General features: G+C 44.5%; 1 protein-coding gene and 1 non-coding gene across 2 annotated transcripts in view; both read left to right on the top strand.

Moving 5' to 3' along the window:
• Positions 1-10,082, top strand: part of ANTXR1 (ANTXR cell adhesion molecule 1) — a 246,335-nt gene extending 236,253 nt beyond the window's left edge. Inside the window, exon 18 of the mRNA XM_027131886.1 lies at positions 6,169-10,082. Coding sequence (XP_026987687.1) covers positions 6,169-6,429 — 261 coding nt within the window. The 3' untranslated portion in view covers positions 6,430-10,082. The remainder of the gene's footprint in view (positions 1-6,168) is intronic.
• Positions 10,083-14,589: 4,507 nt separating this feature from the next.
• LOC113633675 (U6 spliceosomal RNA) lies at positions 14,590-14,692 on the top strand. The gene has a single exon (XR_003438299.1). It is a non-coding gene; the product is annotated as a U6 spliceosomal RNA (small nuclear RNA).
• The last annotated feature ends 313 nt before the right edge of the window (positions 14,693-15,005 follow it).

A 15,005-nucleotide genomic window follows, 5' to 3' on the forward strand; every position in this document is an offset into this window, starting at 1 on the left:
TGTGAAATCCAATTTCCTTAAGTGACCTCTGTTCATAAGAAACTATTTGGTCTAATCTGTGGAAGCCATGGCATATTTTTAACCACCTCTGAAGGCCAGCTCCCTCTCCATTGAGTGTGCCTGATACCCAAACAGATGTTTTATGACACTCAGAACACATGAGCTCACCACTGGTGAGTCTTCTGCATGCGATCAGCCCTCAGATCTTCTCACATTTCCCCTATCATCCCACAAACCCAAATTCAGAACTCACAGGCAAGCCTGAATACTTACCATGGTAACAAAAGAGCAGAACATGGAGAATCCAATTTTGAATTTTCAACTTATTAATGTTTTGCAAATCTGATGGCCAGCTGGAAAATATGCAATACAAAGAGTTAACCAAACTAAGTAGTATATAAAATGATGTGCAGGGCTTCCGTGGTGGTGCAGTGGTTAAGAATCCGCCTGCCAATGCAGGGGACACGGGTTCGAGCCCTGGTCCAGGAAGATCCCACATGCCATGGAGCAACTAAGCCCGTGCGCTGCAACTACCGAGCCTGCGCTCTAGAGCCCGCAAGCCACAACTACTGAAGCCCGCGCGCCGAGAGCCCGTGCTCCACAACAAGAGAAGCCACCACAATAAGAAGCCCATGCACCACAACGAAGAGTAGCCCCTGCTCACTGCAACTAGAGAAAGCCCACGTGCAGCAACAAAGACCCAACACAGCCAAAAATAAATAAATGTATTTAAAAAAAAAAAAAAGATGTGCAAACTGGCTGCCCCCAAAGAATTCAGATTAAAGTATCCAAGTTAAAGGGTTCCAAAGCAATTTGAATTCTCATAGAATTTTAAAATATTGAGGCTGAAGGGTCCTTGGTCTAGCTAGCACAACAATTTTGTTTCAGATGAAGATGAAGAAGCTGAGACCCACAGAGAGAAAGAGACTTAGGGTTTCACACACTAGAGGCAGAACTGGAGGTAGGAGTCTGCCTCCCAGCCCAGACCCGCAGGGCAGACAGACCACAGTCCCACACCCCCAGTTTCCTGACTGTTCTCCTTGGATCATCAGTGTCTGCAGTTCAAAGCTGGGAAGAAGCCAGAACGTGCTCAATCAGATCTTTCATCCTGACTACACCATGATCGTTTCAAAGTGTGTCCCCTCCAGTTTAGATAAAGAGCTTTGTTGAAGAACAGCCTCCTTTGATAAAGCAATAAAAAGTAACCCAAATTTTTAAAGGTAACATGTCAACACTCCAAGTGTGGAAATCAGGGGAAGCGCACAGGATTCTCGCCACCCCTACCCTGAGAGTCTAGAGAATGGTCCAAAGAGACCATCAGGGGATGACTGAGGAGATGTAAACACACAGCCGTGAGTTCATGAACCTTTGATCCTCTGAGAACCTAAACCTGCAGGGAAAATCTGAGCTTCCTACGAAGGCTTGCTCCACCTCAGAGACCCTCAACGGTGTGAGCAGTATTGAGTGCCAACTTAAACTCGAACCTCCTGCTGCTATGAAGACCTCAAAAGGAGAAGACCCAGACGGTGTCTCAGAAATAATGCCCCAGCCATTGGGGAAACAAGGTTTATATCGAGAAGACTACCAAGTGGCAGAGTTTAGTCTTCATTAAACAGATATTTGTGGAGAGCTTAGGATGGGCTAGGGTGGACATCCGCAACAAAGAGCAAGAATTTAATTGAAAAGTATAAGCAAGGCCAGATCACAGATAGCATATGCTATCAGAGGGAGGCATTTGGATTTTATTTTAAGGATCCTTGGGAAGCCATTGAAAGACGTTAACCTGGGGAGTGAACTGACCAGATTACGTTCTGGAAAGATCTCTCCATCTCTTGATCTGATCTCTTGATCAGATCTATGTTAAGAGCTGATGGACTGTGGCCAAGTGCCACACTGTGTCTTACCGTCTACAAGTGCCTCGCGGCATTATCTGCACTTTTAGCCTGTGTTCAGGATAATACGGTAAAAAGGGGGGAGGAGAGCCGAAAGCAAGCAAAGAGCTAGGTTTTAACCCCGTTTCTACAGTTTCCCAGCTGGGTGGTCTTGGGCACGTTATTTAAATAGGTCTGAGCCCTCAATCTCCTTTCTGTACAATGAAAATAATAATACTTAGCTCATGGGGTTTTGATAATAAAGTGGATGATGTGCCTGGACATTTCTAATAATCCTCCCAACACCATTAGATTCAACCGAATCAAAATGGCATTTTTCAGCCCAGGAGGAGCATCACCTAGCATCCTGCTAAGCCTCCACTTAGCAAGAGATACTGTTGCATTTTCTTCTTACAATTTCATCAGGACATTTTGTTGCTAATGTGTGAAAATAATTGGCATATATACTTTGTAAATGAGCAGTGAGGTAAACTGAAGTCAAAGCCAAATATTGGATCTGAATCAAGCAACCCGAAGACAATACTGCAAAGAATTCAACTGGTTACAAAGACCAGCGTAGGAAGTAAGTGCTCCATTTGTCCTAGCAAACTTTTAACCAAACACTGGTGCAGATTTGCTGGCATGTGTGACACTGGGAACATCTGGCCTTTCAATTATCCTCTCGCAAGCAAAAAATGATGTCGTGTAAACTGATCTTAAAGCCAGCTACATGGTCTAAGTGTTAACAGTGTTTGTGTTGGCTCCTTTGGCTCCCGGTTTTAAGAACTTAATTTATAGCCACACCCCTCCCTGAAGTCCTAATTGCGTCTTGCTGTAACTGACCCCAGGGATTTGTTTATGCAGTGTCTGCATCTTCTTTTCAGGATGGTAAGTATGTATAAATGCGTCACTAGTCAACTGTGCGTCCTGTAAGAATAAGTTACAGGAGTGACGCAGCAACGGGAGGACAGAAGAAGGTGTGGAAGAGAGCCAGCTCTGGGAGCTGCTCTGGTCATGTGTCCAATGCTACAGTTTTTTCCCTGTATACCAGTTTTATTCTAGAAGCCAGGTGAGAAGGGTAGAGGTTCTAGCCTGCAGCTCTCCTAGGAGGCACTGAACTAGGAGTCTGAGCACGTTTCCCCACCCAGACTCAACTTCACTTACCAAACACAATGTGCCAGGCACTGTTCCGAGCCCTTCAAGAAAACTGGTTAAGTTAATCATCTTGACGGGGAGTGGCAGGTGGTGTATTATCCCCAGCCTACATCTCTCAGTGGGATATGACTCAGGGGGGCGTGGCAGAGGCTGTGAGCTTGCCCCCACCCCTCTGGCTCTGGGCTGCTATGCTGGGCTCGAATGTGCTGGGTCTGTAATGAACCACAGCCTGTGCTCTGCAGCAGGTGCCCGTGGGGCACCCCTGGGGTGCTACTGACTATAGGAAGAGGCGCTCTCTGCCTCTCTCCCACCTTCACCCCTGTCCTTCAGCTGCTGTGGCCAAGAGGCTGTGATGGCAGCAGGGGAGGGGCTGACCGAGGAAGATCTTTCTCCATCTCACTCCCATTGCCCCCCCGCCAAACCCCTGCCTGCTTTTACTCCATCTTTAGCTGACAGATGTGAGAGATGGTCTTCTGTTCCGTGGATCCTTTCAAATCTTTCTGAAGACATTTAGGAATCCTAATCTGGGTTATGAACAGAAGAAGCCTGGCAGCTCCTGATTTTGTCTCCAGCAAAAACACTAGAGTTGGGCTTCCCTGGTGGCACAGTGGTTGGGAGTCCGCCTGCCGATGCAGGGGACACGGGCTCGTGACCCAGTCGGGGAAGATCCCACATGCCGCGGAGCGGCTGGGCCCGTGAGCCATGGCTGCTGAGCCTGCGTGTCCGGAGCCTGTGCTCCGCAGCAGGAGAGGCCACAACGGTGAGAGGCCTGCGTACCGCAAAAAAAAAAAAAAAAAAAAATTTGTGTGAAATAATTAAACGGGCCTCTGAGATAATTCACCTGCTCTCTTGGCCCAGCTCACCATCACTGATCCCTAAAGGGAGGGAGAGAGCAGTGGGATGACCAGCCCTAAAGGAAATCTAAGCCACGTGGGGACTTGACTCCAGGCACCAGCAGCTCCTTCCCCAGGATCAGAATTTTCTTTCATCTTTAAAGGAAATGGGCCTCTTGGTCTGACTGGGCATATCTAGGAATGAAGGGCAGAACATGTAGTACAGTAAATCCCAACTCTGAATTGTCAGTTACAGGAACTTATCACAGATGGTAATCATTAGGACATTCACATCTTGGAAGAAAGAGCTTTATCCAGGATCATAAATAAAGTGTAACCGAGGCTTCGATTTATAAAGCTATAAAAGAGGGCTGCTTGGACAAACGGGAATTCACAGTACTGGGTCACAAAATTGACTTAACCCGTGAAAGTTTGACCGTGACCTGGGAGTTCTGGGCAATGCAGTGAGAAGATGGTAGCTGATTTCTGCAGTTAGTGGACCCCAATCGAAACCTAATAAAGTTAGGTCATGGTTTAATCTCATGAAATGCAAGCTCAGAGAGAATGGGGTGCTGACACCTAAATACGGCATTGTAATTCCTAAACCAACAGCGGAGCACAAAACAAGGCCACTGCCTTCCAGAAGTTTCTCACCTAGTCAGGGAGCCAAGGCATTTACAGATAAAGCAATTATAGTATGCAGGCTTCGGTGTGTGGCGTAGACTGTAGATAGAAAACTCAGGGAGGGAAGCGAGGGATGAGTGGAAGCAGGACCCTTCAGGGAAAGACGTGTGGAGGAAAAGGGACTTGACTCGGGACCGGAAGGATGGATGGGGTGTACACGTGTGAGGAAAGCTTTGCTCGGGGCCCCGCCAGCTCCCACAAACATTCGTCGTGCCCCCGCCGTGACGCTCCCCAAGCCAAGTCTCAAATCACACACTTGTATTTCCCTCTTATCCTTCAGGTAACTGGTCCTTAAAGTCCACAGCCTCACTCTCTTCGTCCCCCTCAGGCCCGTCCTCAATAGGCCTGGAAAGGGAAACTGTGGCCCCTCTGGACACGTCCCATCCAGTTTGGCCACCACAGGATGGGCGTCCATCCTGAAGAATGAAGCCAGGAAAAATGCCGTACTCCCTCCTCGGCCCCGGTATAATGCTTGTATCAGGTTAAAATCAGGTTAAAATGAACAGGAGAGGAGAAAGGGACAGGGCAGCCTCAGAGGGGATGGCCCCGATTCTGTCAGCATCCAGGACACACAGTAGAGAGAAGAAGATGCCCCGATAGGCGTGGGAAGTTTAGAAAAAGGCCAGGACCCCACAAGGCTGGCCGGTACCCTGCCCAGGCAAGAAGGGGAGGGTCAAATGGGAAAGGTGAGGGGGGTCCACACACCAGAAGGAGAACATCGTGACAGGGAGAGCCCCTGTGCTCCCGTCCCTTGCAGAGCCCAGTGTTGGGTGAAAGGCTCCCAAGTGCCTGTTGAGACTGGAGGTATCTGTTGGGGGGCAGGGCTGGCGGGCCTGTGATTCTGGAGAGCAAAGAGGAGGTGCCCCAGGGGAGAGAGGGCTACCTAGGGCTGGCTTCGTATTCTGGACTTTGAAGAGGCTTCTGCAGGGGTTCCAGGTGTCTACTCTGCATTATCTAGTCAGGTACCTGGGAAGGGTGGGGAAAAAGCTGAATTCAGGGTTGATGACTGCTTTGCAACCAAAGGTCCCCGGGTTGTATTTCTTAAGAACCTAAGGGCACCTGGGCAGGTGCGACAGCAGCTGGAAGAGGGATTCCCCAGGGAAAACAAAAGCAGGATAAACTGTCCATGTCAGAGCTCTGGGGAAGGCAGGGGCTTGGAGCGGGAGGCTGTATCTACTGGTGACAACAACCCCACCTCTTCCTAGTTGTGATTTAACCTTTCTGAGCCTCAGTGTCCTCATCTATGAAATGGGACGACTGATAATAATACCTGCCTGGCAAGGCTGTTGAGGAGATTAAATTCAACGACCTCTGTCCTCACCTTGACCCTGTGCGTCCAGTTAAGGTCAGTCCCCTGCTCTTCCACCTCGTCGAGAGAGAGAGGCTCGGCGAAAAATGAAATTGAACAAATAAGTTTGCAACACAGTAAGCCCAGAAGAAGGGAACGAGGAGCTTATTTGTTGTCGAGTTCTGGCGTAATGCTCTGCTGAGCGCACGGACATAAACACGGCGTCTGCTTGCCACGTATTTTTCAGGCTGCCCCCCTCCTGCACACTGCCACCCGCCCTGTTGTAAGGCCCCAGCAAGCATCAGCTCATGTTTCCTTCTCTCTGATTCTCTTCCAGGGACGCTGTATCAACTTCACCAGAGTCAAGAACAATCCTCCTGCCAAGTACCCCCTCAACAATGCCTACCACACCACCTCACCGCCTCCTGCCCCCATCTACACCCCACCCCCCCCTGCTCCCCACTGCCCTCCCCCACCCCCCAGTGCCCCCACCCCTCCAATTCCATCCCCACCTTCCATCCTCCCCCCTCCCCCTCAGGCTCCCCCTCCCAACAGGGCACCACCCCCGTCCCGACCACCTCCTAGGCCCTCTGTCTAGAACCCACAGTTCATGCTCTGGGTTCTCTCAGAAACTTTGGGGAGGAGGCGCCTCTGTGGTGTTAGAACAAGTGTTTCCAGTTAAAGGGGGCTTCCACTTTGGAAATGAGTGGGGATGAAGCCCACTGACGTTCACACACTTTAAAAATTGGTTTGTAACACCAGTACACCGACAATTGTGATCAGAGGAAAGAAATCGAAATTTTGAATTGCCTGAAAACAAACAATGAGGCAACTACAGTCACAATTATAGCCAGCCAGCCATCACCTCTAGAAGGTTCCAGAGACGCTGAAACTGCTGAGATGCTCTAAATGGGACTGTGTCTCATGGAGATCAATAAGAAAATCGTTTCTCTGAGGGTGAAATGCAGAGTCAGATAAGAAATAACATTGCTGGGTTGCTAAATGCTGCCTTCCCTCTTTCACTCCACCTCCATCACTTGACCCTGGACCCTTGGCCTAGGAACCAAGGAATCCTCACCTCTATGTGCCACCCAGGAAGGTCGAGACCCTTTGCCTACATCTTTGGGGAAAGATTGGGGTCCCCATTGTGGCAAGAAACTCAACATCATACAGGTATCCAAAAGCATGTTCTGGGATTTGCAGAGGAGTAAAAGGATATGCCTTATTTTCCTTCCAAATTCTCCCAGTTTCCAAGTGAGGAAGAGGGCGGTTGTTTACTGAAGGAAAAGGTATGTTACCATGTTGCTGTGTAAGTGAAATCAGGTATGTGCACTGACAGGCGAGTACTGATGGGAGCATCAGACAGTTTCTAAAACCCACAGACCATCAGCAGCTGGAGGTGGCTGGCTTTGGCCCAACATGGCCCCTAACCCAACAGACAACGGCATCGTCAAAGAGCAACTTGTTAACGCCTCATGTTAAAAAATCAAGATTTGGCTTCAATTTAAATCACTTGAGATACGAAGAAGTGATTGATCCTATTTTCCACAGACAAACATTAGTTGATCTTCCCAAAATGGCATCACTAGCACCTACCACACAATTTCACTGATTTTGTTTTTCTTTCTCGGTGAAGTTGTGCACCAGAGATTTCTACGTAGAGCTGAAAGACAATAGTCCGGACATACTAAGGAATTTATCCAAAAAAAACCACATGTGTTTGTGGATACAAATATATTTCTCCTTGGCTTTTCAACATACTCACAAATATTATCAGCTGCCTGAAATTCCCACCATGCCTGGGAACCACTCCACTCCTCCAAGTCTTTCTGAATCTGCTATCACCAGTAAGCTCTATAATCACTTTCTAAACATTAGGCTTCATCACCCAAGGGCGAAAACAGAGGCCACTGTTTAGGGCCTCCTGCACCAGCCTGTTCAAAATTACCTCCCCCTCCAACTTTCCACACATCTTAAAATTCCACTCCCGAAACCCTTAAATCTTTTCAGGAATGAAGCAGAATATTAAGTAAATGCAAACTTAGTGCTTCGGGCTGTGGTCTCCAAAGATCCTTCAAAAACCCATCAAGCCAGCCTCATTCTTTCATCTTACTTAGAACAGAGACATAGGACCTAGCATGCATTCCATACACACCAATGCTTGTAGCCATGGCAGACATTGCTAATCAATCACAGCACCATCTTCCATGGAGCCCAGTGATTTCTACACAATCCTCAAATCATAACTCCAAAGAGCCACCACTAATCAGTCAAAATTGAGACATAAACGATCCCTAATTGCCCTCTCAACTTTAGAAAGCAAAAGCAAACAAGGATTGTGTGGGGGAATGGGGAAACCCTTGGGCATTAAAGGTACAGTCAGGGGAGAATAGATCTAGGCAGAGTGCCCTAGTTGGGGTCCACAGGCACTAAATCTGCATTGCCAACACCAAACTGACACTTCCCCAAGCATACCTCAGACCTGCCCTTCTCCCAGCCTGCCGCTGCCAGAGACTCTCCCAGCTTCCTCCTAGAGCTAAAATCAGAGATATTTTACAGGGCTTATGAAAGCAACCTCCCTCGCTTGCCCCCAACCTGGCCCATATTGTCTATTTTTAGAACATTAGGTTTCTTCTTGAGTATAGTCCTCCATAAAGCAGGTGACAGAATGTCTTGGCCACCTGCAGTGACATTGCTGGACTCCAGAGAACCATTCCATAGGCGAATGGGTTCCCCAGGCTCACAGCGTAGAGGCGTTGAGCCCCTGGCCACTGTTTTGACTGCTGGCGGTACAAAACAGTCCACCCCACACCACTGCTGCATGGCTCACTGTGGCCATCAGAAAGTTCAAGCCAAGATGTTGACATTGTTGTGCATCAAGATGGCAGGCATCAGGTGAGAATACGCAACATTCAGGATCCCAACTGCACATCAGTCAGAAGCCCTGTGCAGTTTCCAAGATGTTGTTTTGGTGAACTTTTAGATGAAATAGGGAACTGCAAATATATGATGACTTTGAAGAGGATTAGCAGGGTTTGTCCTTAAAAGGGACTCTTCATGTCAACCCCAGTCATTTAGAATTACAGTGGAGAAGGAGAAACCTCTATACTGTATGAACAAGGTAATATTTTAATAGTAGGCTATTACAGGCAGGAAAATTCTTTAACTGGTTTATAAAATCTATCCAAACTTGTGTCATTCCCTGTAAAAGGTAGCAGACATATGATTGTGATTAGGAAACTGCACAAAATTATTTTTTCAACCCTCATGTTATTGTCCTCCTGAAGTTTTTTTTTAATAAAAGCCAACTTTTTGTTGTATATATTCATATTCCATGTGTTAGATGGAAGCATTTCCTATCCAGTGTGAATAAAAGGAACAGTTGTAGTAAATTATTATAAGGCCAATGATATTTCATGGCAGGTTATTCTACCAAGCTGTGCTTGTTGGTTTTTCCCATGACTGTATTGCTTTTATAAATGTACAAATAGTTACTGAAATGACGAGATCCTTGTTTGCACAGCATTAATAAGAACCTTGAGTGGTTACCTCTGTTGACGACCAGTTCACAAACAGCTTCTGTCCTGGAGCTTGGCCCATACTCCAGTAAGACACAAGGTCTCTCTTTTACCAAAGTCAAGAACAGAGCTAGTGGACATATTAATTAGTAGTCTTGGACATCTGGCCATGGATAACCTCATTGTAAATATCACTAGAATGGGCAGAGATAATCTGGAAGTCTCATATACACTAAAGTCCAAACACTGTGTCAGATGAGGGAAATCCATCCAAGAACTAGAAAAAAGTAATGATGAGATAATGAGCAACAATTTCAGCCCAGTGCCAACTCAATAAAAGACAATTAATGCTGTGTAAAAGTGGGTTGAATTAGTTTGCAAACTATATAAAGATATATGCCATAAAAAGCCTATTAATGCACACCAGATGGGAATGGGATGTTCTAGTCAATTGTGTTTTCTAGTTATCTGAACTCTACTATATTAGCATACTTGGATAAGCAATTTAAAAGAATTAGAATATGATTTTTTAAATACACTTAACATTAAACTCTTCTAATTCTCTCTTCTATCTGTGATAATTCCTAAGACAGTATGGATCTTCAGTGCCTCTGAGTCAATGTTATAAAAATCAGTTATTGCTGTACCTGCTATAGGAGACTGGGCTAAATGTGTACAATGACAAACCCTGGAAGTTGCTTTTTTAAAAAAAATAATAAATTCTTAAAATTAACTCTTTTCCTAGTTGTGTCTTTGTTATGAAAATGAAGTGTAGGTTGTTCAAGTGCTTAACATCCTGATCTTAAAAATGGCTATCACTCTGCAGATTAAATTATATTGCTCAAATTATTTTGCGCCTTCCAATAAACTCTTCACTGTCTTGATTACTCTCATTTCTTCTTTAGCTGTCCAACATTCAACGTATTCTTTATTTTTAGCAACAGTTTTAGATTTTAAAAAGTAACACGTGCTGGGCTTCCCTGGTGGCGCAGTGGTTAAGAATCCGCCTGCCAATGCAGTGGGCATGGGTTCGAGCCCTGGTCTAGGAAGATCCCACATGCTGTGGAGCAGCTAAGCCCATGCGCCACAACTACGGAGCCTGCGCTCTAGGGCCCACGAGCCACAACTACTGAACCTGTGTGCCACAACTACTGAAGCCTGCACGCCTAGAGCCCATGCTCCACAACAAGAGAAGCGACTGCAGTGAGAAGCCCGCGCGCCTCAATGAAGAGTAGCCCCCACTCACCGCAACTAGAGAAAGCCCGCACGCAGCAACGAAGACCCAACACAGCCCAAAATAAATAAATCATTTTTTTAATTTTTTAAAAAAAATTTTAATTAAAAAATAGTAACCCATGCTAAATGAAACAGTGAAGTAAAAGTAGAGATATAGAAGCACACAGGAAAAAAAGTAAATGCAGTGGATCAGTCAAGATTGTTCAGCTGCCTGTAACAGAAACGTGGCTATGATTGATTTGACTCACAGAACAAGGACTCTAGAGGTTTGCTATCTGCTTAAGAAACCAGGCAGTGTCATAGACAGTGCTGCAGCAAATACCCTTCTATTTATATAGACTTCAAAATATTTTTGTTATTTCTGTACCTTATTCTCCTTAGCGGCTTCCATTCAGCTCCTCCTCCTCTTACATTTTTTGTAGGTAAAAGAGTACTAGTTCCTGAATCTGTTTCTTTACAAGTCCTCATTAAGCCTTGAGTTCATCTTAATTGGAATAAAACCCTCTGAAAACAGAAAATCACGCCACAATTTCTTTCCAAGATTTCATTAATATTCAATTTAAATAGCATTTTGGGCACATGCAAGTTTTTAAATTACATTCTTCATTAAATCATTTTGAGAAAACTGGCTTGCAATTTGGAAGGAAAAAGAGAAGTTGGAGCCCTACCTCACTCCTTCCACCAAAATAAATTCCAGCTGTATTTAATTTAAGTGTAACAAATAAAACCAGGGAAGTACTAGAAGTAGTACTTTCTGTACGGTATAAAGAATTTTTAAATCTTATATATTGTTTGACTTGCCAAACAAATTTCAGTGATTGAGCTCTGAATGCTGAGTAGTGCTCCAATGCATTATGTTGAATAAACAAAGAAACCAACAGGAATAAGATCATTGATCAAGTGCTGACTGTGAACTGGAGCGGGAGATCCAAAATTATTCATCACTAAATCCAATTTTCTATCTTCAGATAAATATGTGTTTCCCTGAAGTGTCACTCAGGTATAGAACAATCGATATAAGTTTGTCCATTTAATACATTGTAAACAAGGTCAATGTTACTTACAATTATCAAACATTTTGTATTAGGCCATAGAGTTGGCATATGCAAAACAGATGAAGTTATTCGGTTTACAATTGTATTGTGTTGGCTTGAACCATGGCATCTCCATCCTGAAGTTATCATACCTAAACAAATTAGAAGGTTTATAATTCCACTGAGCATAATCTTTAGTTCCTCTCTTTTTTGCTCAACGTTCAAATGATCATTTAGTTATATAAATCCTTCCTTCTCTATTTAACTTGGAACAGTTTTAATTCTTGGAGTTAAAACTGTGCAACATCTCCTTTGTTTAGTTTTAAATATAATTTCACAATGTACTTATAAAGCAACAGCAGCAGCTGACAAAATGCCTGAGTCACTTGAGAGTTCAGAGCAAATCTCTGTTAAATGATGTTCAATTAATTGTGCACATTCAGTACTTTTTAGCCAGCATATTTAGTTGAGAGTTTCTTATAAACATTAAAATGGATGCAACTCAGAAAAGACATATTTCTTTGGAGTGAAGTGGCTTGCATTCTTGCAAAGCATTTTAAAAGTACAAGAAAGAGGGACTTCCCTGGTGTCACAGTGGTTAAGAATCCACCTGCCAATGCAGGGGACACAGGTTCGATCCCTGGTCCAGGAAGATCCCACATGCCACGGAGCAACTAAGCCCGTGCACCACAACTACTGAGCCTGTGCTCTGGAGCCCGCAAACCACAGCTACTGAGCCTGTGTGCCACAACTACTGAAGCCCACACACCTAGAGCCTATGCTCTGCAACAAGAGAAGCCACTGCAATGAGAAGCCCGCGCACCGCAACAAAGAGTAGCCCCCACTCGTCACAACTAGAGAAAGCCCATGCACAGCAACGAAGACCCAATGCAGCCAAAAATTAATTAATTAATTAATTAAAAAATTTTAAAAGTACACGAAAAATTGGCACTAAGAGTACAGGAACCATTTCATTTTCTTCTGAAAGAGAAGTCATAAGACAGGAGACCTATCAGCCACCCATCACTGACACTTTCAAGCACTTTGGAGTTGCTGCCAAGATAGTGGAGTAGGAAGACCCTGAGTTCACCTTCTCCCATTGGGCACACCAAAATTACAACTATTTACAGAGCAACTATCAATAAGAATAACCTGAACACTAGCAGAAAAGATTTTCTGCAACTAAAGATCTAAAGAAGGAGCCACAGTGACTTTGGCAGTGGGAGCAAAGATGCAGTATGGTCAAGACCCACCCCCCTGGGTAAATGGCCCACAAACGGGAGGATAATTACAATTGCAGAATTTCTCCCGAAAGGAATGAGGATTCCAAGCCCCAGCGTCCTGCACCAGGAAGACAAGCTCCCTGAGTGTCTGGCTTTGAAGGCCAGTGGGACTTGCTTAAGGGAGAGCCAGAGACTCTGCTTTTACGGGGCACATGCAAAATCACACACGCTCTGTGACCCAGAGCAGAGTCAGTAATTTGAAAGGAGCCTGGGTCAGACTCACTTACTGATCTTGGAGAGGCTCCCAGAGTCAAGAGCCAAAAGGAACACCCTCTGAGGACACAGATGCTGGCAGCAGTCATTTTTGAGAGCTCATTTTACCACATGACCCTGGTGCTGCCAAGCACCATTTTGGAGTCTTCCTCTAGCCCATTGGTACCAAGGGCTTACCCACTCACCAGCTGGTCAGCACCAGTCCCAGGACCCCCCAGGCTAAGAGGCCAGTAGTATAGGAACTAAGCCCTGCCCAGAAGCAGGCCAGGCACAAGCCCCAGATACCCTTGTCCATGCAGCCAGACACACCAAGATTTAGCCCCACAGACCAGCAGCTTGGCAGCCCCTGCATGAGTCAGGGTCTGGCAACAAACCATGCCAGGGATCAGCTGCGTCTACCAGCTGACTGCAGTAGTGGGTCCCATCATAACAGAAGGGCCCAGCAGCTTACACAGGGTCACCCCTAAAGCATATAGCTCTAGTGACCAGAGAGGAGTATGCTGCCCGGCCCCATAGGACATCTGTTAAATAAGATCACTTCTCCAAGATCAGGAAGCATAACCAACATACCTAATACATAGAAATAGAGAATTAGGCAAAATGAGGGAAGAGATGAATATATTCCAAATTAAGGAACAAGATAAAACCCCAAAAGAAGAACATAGTGAACTGTAGATAAACAATCTACCTGATAAAGAGTTCAAGGTAACAATCATAAAGATGTTTAATGAACTTGGGAGAAAAATGGATGAACACACTGAGAAGTTTAACAAAGAGTTAGAAAATATAAAGAAGAACCAAACAGAGCTGAAGAATACAATAACTGAAATAAAAATACACTAGAAGGAATCAACAGTAGACTAGCTGATACAGAGGAATACATTAGCAAACTGGAAGGCAGACTAGTGGAAATCACCAAAGCTGAACAGAAAAAAGAATTTAAAAACATGAGTATAGTATAAAAGACCTCTGGGATAACATTAAGCATAGTAATAGTCACATTACAGGGGTACCAGAAGGAAAAAAGAGAGAAAAAAGGGCAGATAACTTATTTCAATAAATGATAGCTGAAAATGTCCTTAATCTGGGAAAGGAAACATTCATATCCAGCAAGCACAGAATATCCCCAAAAAGATGAATCCAAAGAGATCCACACCAAGACACATTGTAATTAAAATGGCAAAAATTAAACATAAAGAGAAAATCATAAAAGCAGCAAGGAAAAAGCAACAAGGTATGTACAGGGGAACTCCCATAAGGCTATCAGCTGACTTTTCAACAGAAACCCTGCAGTCCAGAAGGGAGTGGCATGATATATTTAAAGAGATGAAAGGGAAAAACCTACAACCAAGAATCCTCTACATGACAAGGCTGTCATTCAGATCTGAAGGAGAGATAAATAGTTTTACAGACAAGCAAAAGCTAACCGAGTTCAGCACCACTAAACCAACTTTACAAATATGTTAAAGGATGATTGCTTTGGTAGCCCATATACTAAAATTTGAATGATACAGAGAAGATGAGCATGGCCCCTGAGAAAGGATGACATGCAAATTCATCAAGCGTTCCATATTTATATGAGATCAAAAACACAAAATATGGGGGAAAGGAGTAAAAAAATGTAGATCTTTTAGAATGTGTTTGATCTTAAATGACTGCCATTTAAAACAAGTAGATATAGTTATAGGTCAACATATATGAACACCATCATAGCCACAAATCAAAAACCTACAATAGGTTCACAAAAAATAGAGAGAAAGGAACAGAAGCATACCACTAAAAGTCATCAACAATGTTGTAAATCAACTATACTCCAATAAAAATTTTAAAAAATAAAAATAAATTAAAATAAAAAGGAAAGTCATCAAAACACAAGGGAAGAAACTAACA

This window comes from Aethalodelphis obliquidens, unplaced genomic scaffold (genome assembly GCF_003676395.1).
Source record: "Aethalodelphis obliquidens isolate GAN/ISIS:26980383/991018 unplaced genomic scaffold, ASM367639v1 scaffold40, whole genome shotgun sequence".
Classification (NCBI taxonomy): Eukaryota; Metazoa; Chordata; class Mammalia; order Artiodactyla; family Delphinidae; genus Aethalodelphis; species Aethalodelphis obliquidens.